General features: G+C 27.0%; 1 protein-coding gene across 1 annotated transcript; it reads left to right on the top strand.

Annotated features, from left to right (window-relative positions):
* Positions 1-6,207: 6,207 nt before the first annotated feature.
* Positions 6,208-7,989, top strand: SAPINGB_P002904 (uncharacterized protein; the record flags this gene model as incomplete). The annotated part of the gene is made up of 2 exons (XM_031997622.1): positions 6,208-7,637; positions 7,902-7,989. 2 exons carry the CDS (start codon positions 6,208-6,210, stop codon positions 7,987-7,989), a joined length of 1,518 nt encoding a protein of 505 aa, XP_031853513.1.
* Positions 7,990-11,392: the final 3,403 nt, after the last annotated feature.

The raw sequence follows: 11,392 nt of genomic DNA, 5'->3' as shown, positions 1-11,392 counted from the left end.
CTATTAAATTAATTACTAATCATATTAAAATAATTTAATTAATGATTGTATGAGGTGCCAATAGTTCAAACAAAGCCCAAAAACGTTTCTTTTATCAAATTTTAAAGGTGAAGAAGTTTTCATTAAATACTTCACTAAACTAAATATGAAAACAACAACTCTGAGACTGAAGACAGATATTTTTGTAATATGCTGAAACGAGATTTTTATTTTATTTCATGTTGTTTTTTTATTTAAAATTGTTTAGTTTTGATATTTATATATCAAAATTTTGGCAATTCAACCACCATCATAAGATTGACAAAACCATTTAATTTCATAAGAGCACATCACAACATAAAAAAAATTATATCAGTGCAAGCTTCTTTTAGATACATTCTAAATTTATCAATAATTAATAATTGTTTTTTTTCTTCCACATTTTTTTTTATTTTTAAAAAGAATTTAAACTTTTTAATTTGTCAAAACAAATTTCTCAATTACAATGTGGTCTTCCAAAGAGAAAAAGAAAACAGAATCTCTGGTTTTGAAATTGGTCAAAAAATTATCAGTTAAAGGTTTTCCAGTCATAAAAGAAACAAAAAATCCTCTGGAAGATTTAACCAGTGATTCAGTCTTTTCAAAATCTCAAGGTTCTATCGTGGCACCTCCATCAGTCTCTAAAATACCCAAAAAATACAAAGCGGTTTTTGAAAGACCGGTACTCATGAATTTCACAGCAGAAGGTTGGCAAGTGGGTTATACAGCTTCAAATGGACAGGCTGTAGAAATTGAAATCGACTACAGAGAAAAAAAAATAATAAACTGGATTGCATATGTTGATAAAAATTTTTTTATTGGAAGGAAAGCAAAAGATCTATATGACGACCTAGAATTCGGACCTTCGGTAGCAGACTTGTATCAACTAATTGGTAAAAATGTGGAAGATCTTGATGAATATCTTAAATCCTTTAAATTAACAATAAAAAACTTTGAAGAATGGGGATCAAAACCACTTATTGTTTTACCAAAAGGTAAACGGGATGTTGAATTTTCAGTAAACCAGCTAATGGCGGAATTCATAATAAAAATGATCAGATCATCATGCGATTTTGTAATGGGAGAATTAAAAACTGTTTACATCATTATACCCTTTCATTTTAATAACCACCAAGTATCTGATATGGAAGCTGCAATTACTTTAGCTAAGAAAAAACAATATAAAATCAACTACTATCTAATCAGAGATATAGCTGCTTTTCAAATTGGCAACCAATTGAGCAATACAACTGTTGATTCATCTTTAGAACTTTTTGTCCAAATCGATGAATTCTCTTCAACAATTGCACTTGTTAAAACAAAAAATCAACAATTCATTCCCATTACTGTTTTATATGACACTGTTTTTTGTTTTCAATCATTTGTTGAGATAATTTTATCTCATATTTTAATAGATCATTTTGACTTCAATGATAGCATCATTGAAATGTCAAAGGATAAGTTTGACAATTGTTGCCGGCTTATAATAAAAAAATTACCAGATCTTTTTTTGGGAAAAAACATCACCTTTGCTTCAAATGAACTTTTTCCATTGTGGAACTTTTATTTGGATATTTTTCCCAATACCTTTGAAGAGCATTCAAGGGTTCTGTTGGAATATTTAATCAGCATCCTTATGATCACAATTCGTGGATCGGAAATACAAAGTATTTCCAAAATTAATATTATAAGTGAATTATTAGACGGTTCTTTCATTATAGAATCACTTTCTGATTTTTTTACATGTTCACGAGATGATACTAAGATTAAACCATTTTCCAGTTTATTAAAAAACTCTACTCACTTCAATTCTCCAGTTACTGTTGGTAAAAACTCAGCTGAACTCTCAAAATTGAACGGATATTGTATAAAACCACATAAAACCGAACTGACTTCGATTATTTGTGCAGATTCTGAGAAAGCCTTTACAGACAAACTTCCAGTCATTATTGACAAATCACATAACACATACAAATTTGTGCAAAATAAAACATTTCGTCTTTAATACTTTTATTTTAAAAAAAAAACCTCCAACTATTAATGTTAACGGGATCTCAGTCCAAATTATTTCTAACCCCATAGAATTACAATATCAACTGTAAAACTTTCTACAACAATCTATCGACAGCTGATTTGAAAAATCGATGCATGGTTGTTGAAGATAGTGATGATTCAGATAGTTTTAATCCAAAAATTAATCATTTTTCAATTTTTGTTTGTTTGTTCGGTTTATTCAAAGGGTTGAATCAATTTTTAAATATATTTAAAATAAAAATTTATTCACCTATATTTAATTATGAATTTAACATTATTTTTGGGGATTCTCAAGTGGTACAGTACATATTTCTCTCTCAAAACAAAAAAGAGAATATCGTGTTATCTGGTATATTATTAGGAATAATTATAATTTATAATTAATGATTAAAGATAATTGTCAACGCATATGATCGAATTCTCGATTCCATTAGCATAGTTCACTCTTTCTTGTCTTCCCTCTAAGGATAGACTTGGTTTCTCTTAGACACTATCTTGTTGTGCTGTGCTGATGATGGTGGTGATACTTTTAGCTTCTTGTTACAATGCCACTTAAATTATCTAACTCTTAATCACTTAAGTCACGGAGCCCAGGGGCATCCTATGACCGAGAATAATAATTTAACTTTGGTGAAGAGATTGAATATAAAAATTCAGATTGGAAATTTTTTGCCAAAAAGCTTTTTTTTCTGCTATCAATGAATTTAATTTGCATAACAAAGCTTTAAAACCAATTGAGCAAATTGATGACCAAGCTAAAATTTTTAAAGAAGTTGTGAAAAGAGCAATGGCAAAGTTGATGAAGGAAATTAAAGTATTGAGAAAGTCGAAATGCAATTGGAATGAAGAATTGAGGAAAAAATTGGAACAAGTTCTTGAAGTCAAACAGGAAACCTGTCAAAGGAAATCTTCTTTGACTTGAAAATGACAAGAAATTGACTAAATTATGCACAAAGCTAGTATTGAGCAATAGAATAAGCATTTTTGTCTAGTTGAGAAGGAAACGACATTTAGAAGAGCTTGAAGTATATTAATCCAAAAAGTAATAACATTATACCACAAATTATAGAAAAAAATCAAAACACTCACTACTAAACTTGATGAAAAAAGAGAAGAAAAAAGACGGCGCTTTTACCTAAAATTGGCTGTAGTCTTGATAGAGAATCTGAGGTTGATGATGATTATCGATGGCCAAAATTAGGATGAATTTGATTCTGCATTGGCGGATACCCCAAATGACAAAGTTTCAAAAGATGATGGAATTATTAGGTGATATTACAGAAAGTAAAAAAAAAAAAAGCCTTTGTCAAATTATAAGTGTGTTTTAAGCTTGGCCATTCATTTTTTGTCTATCTATTTGGAACTTTATATCTTATTTGCCAATATTTTGCTGTGAAATTCATGAGTATTGGTCTTTCGTTTAAAAATTACCTTGTACTTTTCGAGTATTTTAGAAACCGGTGTAATTGTCCTAGTAGAAACTTGAGAGCGCAAAGGGAGTGAATGAATTGAAAAATCATCAAGAATACATCGCTTAATAAATTTAAAATAAAGTATTTATTTTATGCTAAAGCGTGTGTGTCGTCGCATTCACAAATCATATTTAGATATCAAAAATTTCATTTAAATGAAATTTTACTATTAGTGCAAGATTAGCATTATAGAGTGCTTGATTAAATGGAAGATTACTGACAACTCAACGAATTGTTTCGACTGAAGATGATTATATTGTCATAATATGCTAAACTAAGATTTTTTTTTATTTAATCTTTTTCACAACTCTTAAAAAAATTTTATAGGTTCGATATTTTGATAGTTCAAATAATGGTTGAATGACAAGGAAAAATAAAAAATTTCTAGCAGTGGGAACCAAGACTTAGCATTTATATTGTATATATTATATCTACTAAGTAGATTGAGCCGCTTCGTCTCATAAAATAAATACACATCACAATAAAAAAAACTAATAGTGCAATTTACTTTTAAAATACGACAAAAGTTTATCGTTATTTTATTAATTAGTAACTACTAATACTAATTTAAGAGAACTTCTCTTCTAAAAGAATTATTTCTTCCCCCTACATCTTTCAAAAAAAAAAAAAAAAAAAAAAAAAACACGATCGATACTTTTGAAATTCGTCAAAAAAAAAAAAAATCTATATTCACAATGAGGTTCTTTAAAAGAAACAAAAGCCCCAGTACTATTGATGATTCTTCCATTCATTCATCCCCTTTGCGTCCTCAAGTTTCTACTAGGACAATTTCACAAGTTTCTAACCCTCCCAAAAAATACAAAGCAACTTTTGAAAGACCGGTACTCATGAATTTCACAGCAGAAGGTTGGCAAGTGGGTTATACAGCTTCAAATGGACAGGCTGTAGAAATTGAAATCGACTACAGAGAAAAAAAAATAATAAACTGGATTGCATATGTTGATAAAAATTTTTTTATTGGAAGGAAAGCAAAAGATCTATATGACGACCTAGAATTCGGACCTTCGGTAGCAGACTTGTATCAACTAATTGGTAAAAATGTGGAAGATCTTGATGAATATCTTAAATCCTTTAAATTAACAATAAAAAACTTTGAAGAATGGGGATCAAAACCACTTATTGTTTTACCAAAAGGTAAACGGGATGTTGAATTTTCAGTAAACCAGCTAATGGCGGAATTCATAATAAAAATGATCAGATCATCATGCGATTTTGTAATGGGAGAATTAAAAACTGTTTACATCATTATACCCTTTCATTTTAATAACCACCAAGTATCTGATATGGAAGCTGCAATTACTTTAGCTAAGAAAAAATATAAAACCAACTACTATCTAATCAGAGATATAGCTGCTTTTCAAATTGGCAACCAATTGAGCAATACAACTGTTGATTCATCTTTAGAACTTTTTATTCAAATCGATGAATTCTCTTCAACAATTGCACTTGTTAAAACAAAAAATCAACAATTCATTCCCATTACTGTTTTATACGATACTGTTTTTTGTTTTCAATCATTTGTTGAGATAATTTTATCTCATATTTTAATAGATTATTTTGACTTCAATGATAGCATCATTGAAATGTCAAAGGACTCGTTTCAGAGTTGCTGCCGTCTTATAATGAACAAATTGCCAACTCTTTTTTCCGGAGAAAATATCAACTTTGTTCCGAAGGAACTTCTTACAACGTGGAACTTTCATTTGGATATTTCTCCAGATACTTTTGAAAACCTCTCAAAGATTTTGTTTGAATATTTAAACAATGTTTTTATGAACACAATTCGTGGCTGTGAAATACAAAATGTATTCAACATTTATATTATAACTGATTTTTCAGACTGTTCTATGATTTCGGCATCACTCTCCAAAATTTTTATTAGGTCGCAAAAAGTCACTGCGTTTGACCCTTTCCTCAGTTTATTAAAAAACTCTTTCCACTTCAATTCTCCAGTTACTGTTGGTAAAAACTCAGCCGAACTCTCAAAATTAAACGGATATAAAATAGAATCAAATGAAATCGAATTGACTTCAGTTCATTGTGCAGATTTTGAGAAAGCCTTTACAGACAAACTTCCTGTAATTATTGACAAATCACAAAACACTTACAAATTTTTGCAACGCCCAACAAATATTGCTCCTTATACTTATGAGACCAATGCCCCAGCATTTATTGACAATAAAACCTTAGATCAAAATTTTCAAAACTCATACTTTTCCAATCCTAACAGATTTAGTAATTTAAGTTTTAATATGGAAAAACCCCTATCGACTGCCAATTTGAACAATCGATGCAGGGTGGTTAAAAGTAGTGATAACTCAAATATTTGTTAATCAAAAAATTAACAATTTCTTAATATAAACTACTAAGTCTTAAAGACATTTAATATAAAAATTTATTTTTTTGTTCATATATTTTATTTTCATATATCGAAGGCAAGTTTCTCTTTTGAAAAGAAGTTTGGCCAATGCTTTTTGTAATGATTATGTAATTATATACTAGGGTGCATCGCTTTACGATAATGATTAAAATTTAGCGATAAATGGTGTAACTCCTTAATCATGGAATAATCTCTTTGGATTTAAAAATAAATATTGTTGGCCGCAGCAATCCTACCATTTTTTTAACTCTTTTTTTTTTTCAAAACAAAAATAAAATTACAATGAAGAGAGTGTTTAAAGCATTTAAAAAATCCAAATATAAGAATAAAACCCCAACCAATTTTATTGATCCGCTATTAGTTATAAGTTTTGGCGTTAGATACTGGCAAATGGGGTATATCGACAGTAATGGCACCACCAAGGAAATTGAGATTAATTCGAAAGAAAAACGAATGCTTAGTTGTATATATTACAACGGTCACCGTTACATTTTTGGCAATGAAGCTCAACTGCAAAGTCAAAAGAATAATCAAAGTGCAATATTCGAAATTCATCGGCTACTTGGCTGTACAGGTTCAGAATCTGAATCTGAAAGCTATCTCAAAGAGTATTCAGTTAAAAGATCAAAACAGGTTACATATTTGGGGTTCAAAATTGATGCTGGGAACGGTGAAGAAGTTTACCCAACATATTTGGTTGCCGAATTTTTAAAAGAAATGATTAGAATAGCTACAAACCAGCAAGATAGAAAATGGAATAAAATTGCAATTATTATACCCGCACATTTTGGTACTTTTCAAAAAGAAGATATTTTGACTGCAATTAGCAGTGCCGGATTAGAAAAAGAAATTCCCAAGGAGAGAATTTTTTCAGACGTTTCTGCATATGTTTATAATTATTATTTGGACAATATAATTTTAACAGCGCAAACCGAAAATGTTCTTTTTATTAATATTTCAAGCTCTTTGACCACACTTTCTTTAGTGGAGATAAGTAAAACAAAAGCTTCGGTCATTAATGAGTTTTATGACTCTGTATTTTGCGAAAACATGATTTCCGAGCTCATATTTTACAACTTTTTGAAAGACTATTGTGGTTTAGAAAATTCTATTCGTTTTGAAAAAAAACAATTACGAAACTTACACAGTAATAAATTTGGTAACAACAATGTTAAGGCTTTGGAACAAGAAATTCAAAGCCTAATTTCCAATGATAAAGACAATGGATTTCTTGCTGACATACCAAATGAAGTTAATATTTCTATTAATTATTATATTAACTGCATTAAGCCATTGCTGAAATACCTTAGTAGTATCGCCAAAGAGGCGTGTCAGAAAAGTGCAACAAATATTTCTGAAATTATTATTATGGGAGAAGTGACTAAACATGAAAGATTTCTCAATACTTTTACCAGTTTCTTTAATCCCTCGGGGAATGTTTCTAATGTGAATATTTCCAGCACATCGACACCAATTTTTCCTATTCTTTATGGAGTTAACGAGGCAACACTTCCATCAGAAAAAAGAAAAACAAAAAGTTTAAAATTTTCTAGAAATGATAATTATAACTTAGATTTGGATTCTGAGTATATTTTTGAAAAATATTCAAATGAAATTCCAGTGATAAGGAAAGATATGGGAATTTATGTGGTTGTTTCTAAGAAAGGTACTGTTCAAAGAATAATGTCAGAAACTAGTAACCAAAGCTCATTGTATTTGGCAGAGAGTTTGTCTAGTACTTTAACCAGAACTGATGTTAACAGTGACCCTTTTTATAATCAATCAAACGAGAACGGGTTTCAAAATAACAAAAGCGAATTTTTTTTCCAGGATGTGATAGAGGATACAGACGATAGATTCATTGTGACGAAAGATCATAGATGTAATGTGATGAAAGATCATAGATGCAATGTTGTTCAAGATAGTACAAAAAATAAATACCAAAATAGGGGATTTAATTAACTTTTGATCTATAGAGAGACACTTGAAGTTAAAGGTCATTCATCAAAGAACTCTTACTTTCGAGAGAGTGAAGTTGCTGGTGCTGGAAAAGCAAAGGATTGAGCCCATGGAAAAAGAAAATTTAAATTTTCGTTTTTTTAAAGTCAAGCCTAGTCAATTGAATATTTTTTAGGATAACGATAACTGAATAGATGAACATATTAGATAATTTAGTAATTGATGAAGAAGAATATAATGAAAAAAAAGGAAAAAGTAAAAAATGAAGAATGAAAACAAATGTTTCATATCTGATTCATTAAACTTCTTTGTTAATTTTTTAAAAAATTAACAAAAAAAAGTAAACTCCGATACGGGGAATCGAACCCCGAACTGCTCGGTGAAAGCGAACCGTGCTAGCCGTTACACTATATCGGACTTTGTTATTTGATATTTTTTTATATTAAGATGATTATAAATAGTAGTTGAACTAAAAATTGAAAATTAAAAGTTATTTTTTGGAGAAAGTAATCTATAACCCTTGAATAAAAACAAAAAAACAAACAATTTGGAGAAAGTAAGCATCAGGACCAATTTTTGATCTGTTGGAAATGTATTGTTGAAGCCAAAATTAAAAGTTTATTATGAAAATGAAAAGATATATATTGTAAGAACAAAAAGGATAGCGCAGATGCTGATGTTATATAATTCTATAACCCTTGAATAAAAACAAACAAGCAAACAATTTTTTAGGAAAGAATTAATTTAGGCCATGGTAAGTATGGTGGATGGTTTTTTAAAACTTTTAAATTTTAAAAGGATAGTTATACTGATACAGAAGCATACAAGAATTGATAGAACAATTGAGAGACTTGAAGGGTAGGTTGAAGAGAGAGAGAGAGAGAGAGAGAGAGAGAGAGGGAGTATCATGAAGTGTAAACAATACTAGAATTTATTAATTAATTAATTAATTTTTAAATAATTTAGCAAGCAAATAAAAGCAGGATAAAAATAAATGTTAACAGGTACAAGAGAATTTTTTTTTTGTTTGTTTGTTTGTTTGTTAAAGATTTAAAAATCATTAAGTAGTTGTATAGAGTTCAAGTGTTACTGATCAGTAAAAGTTTTTTTTCATTTATCATGATAAATGAAAAAAAACTTTCATTGAATTTTTTAAAAGTGTTTTTTTTTTTTTTTTTTTGAAATCATTAAATATAATTGATTTTTTATGTTGTAATAATATTGGATTTAAAATTGATTTTATATTGTAGAAAAAATGGGACTTAAAATCGATTTTAAGTTGTGATAATATTTGAGGTTAAAATCGATTTTATGTGTTGAGAAAAACATCAAGTTAAAATCGATTTTAAAACTCTACAATTTATAACAAATCCTCAAGGGTTAGGGTTTACATAAATAGATACAAACAAACAAACTTTTGATGAGTGAGTGTCTTAATACTTTTTTCCCCTAGTTTTGAAATTTTTATAAAAGGAATTATCATTAATATTTTAAATATATATATATATTTCACTTTAATCCAATTTTTTATTATTTATACTCATTATTATCAATTTTTTTTTTTTTTTTTTTTCATTTTAGAAAATAAAACCTTCCATTGATTATTTACTTGAGAAACTTTCCAACTTTCAATTTTTTGTGCATTCCAACATTTTTTATTTGATTCAAGTACAAGTTCTTTTACTCTTACAGAATTGCTTGAATTTTTTTATTTATTTATTTATTTATTTTTTTTTTTTTTTTTTTTTTTTAAAATCATACATTTTTTATATATATTTTTAGAAATCTCATTATTTCACATAATGATGATGATGTATTAAAATAAAATTGGGAGAAACTTCCCCCTAAGTTGAGACACTAAACTTGTGAGAGGGTGATTGATTAAAAAAAAAAAATTTTTTGAAATAAGGTTTAAAATGTTTGATTCAGAATTCAATATTGTATTCCAAAAGAGGGAATTTAAAGAAAGAAAGAATCAATGAATCAATGACTGATTTACTTTTACAGTTTAAGTTTAAGTTTAAGTTTCTTTGTATTTTTTTTTCTTTTTTATTTTTATATGAATTAGAGGAATATTTATACTTCAAATTAAAAAAAAAAAAAAAAAATTGAAAAGAAAAGAATTTGATTTATGATTGAAAAGATATAAAAGTGATAATTTTTGTAGAAGAATAATAATTCAAGTTAATTATTAAATTGAAAGACGTTATTAGAAAAAGAATGTTTTTATTTATTATTATTTTTTGTTTTTTCTTGAAAATTGTGTTATGGGTCTTGAAATTTTTAGAGATTAAGGATATTTAAAGTTGTTTGTAGCAGTGGAACCTTAATCTGAAAAATATATATATAAATTTGATTTAGAAGAAGGATGATTAATAAAGATCTAGGGTAAGTCATTTTTGTAAAAGACGATTTAGAGTTTATATATATATGATAGATATTTAAGATCTTTAAAAAAAGGATTATTTCAAAAAAAATGATGTGATGGATATTTTTTTATTTTATTTTATTTTATTTTATTTTCTTACAAAGAAATTTGTTTGTTTGTTTATTTGTTTGTTTTTTTATTTTTTCCTTGAGAGTTTCATATTATGTTGTCAAGGGTGACCATCCCATCCAGGTGTTTTTTTTTTTTTTTTTAAAAAAAACATTTTGGCAAAAAAAAAAAACATGGAATTTTTACGCGCCTTGGAATGAAAGGGGAAATAAAAATAACAAAAATCTTTTAATTGATTTTAAATTGAAAAAAATAAAAAATTGAATTAAATTAAAGATTTGAATTGAAAAGAAATAAGTATTAAAGTTAAATTTTTTTTTAATATATAATATATATAAAGACTAATAATAATAATAATAATAATAATAATAATAATAATAATAATAATAATAATAATAATAATAATAATAATAATAATAATAATAATAATAATAATAATAATAATAATAATAATAATAATAATAATAATAATAATAATAATAATAATAATAATAATAATAATAATAATAATAATAATAATAATAATAATAATAATAATAATAATAATAATAATAATTATAATGGTTAAGTTTATTGCATATTTTGGGTATTCATATACAATCTATCTTAATACAGAGAATCTTTAATGGGCATTTTATGAGAAATATTAAATACCCAAAGATGTACAACAACAACAACAACATCATTATCGAACATCATCATCGTCATCATCAGACTTAGTTTGAGATTTTTATTTTTATTTTTATTTTTATTTTTTTAGGATTAGAAGAGTAACGCAAGGCAACAATAGCCTGTTTTTTTTTTTTATTTTTTATTATTTATTATTTATTATTTATTTATCTATCAATTTACAAAAAAAAAAAAAAAAAACCAAAATGGTTTGTTTCAAAAGAACAAAAAAAAAAAAAAGCGACTTTTTAAAGAAGAACAAGATGATGATAATGATGATGATAATGATGATGATAATGATGATGATAAAGTAAAAGCAATTTCATGAGAGATTCTTTTATT

This window comes from Magnusiomyces paraingens (assembly GCF_902498895.1).
Source record: "Magnusiomyces paraingens strain CBS 517.90 genome assembly, contig: contig2, whole genome shotgun sequence".
Taxonomy (NCBI): Eukaryota; Fungi; Ascomycota; class Dipodascomycetes; order Dipodascales; family Dipodascaceae; genus Magnusiomyces; species Magnusiomyces paraingens.
This window is presented reverse-complemented; position numbering and strand designations above follow the sequence as displayed.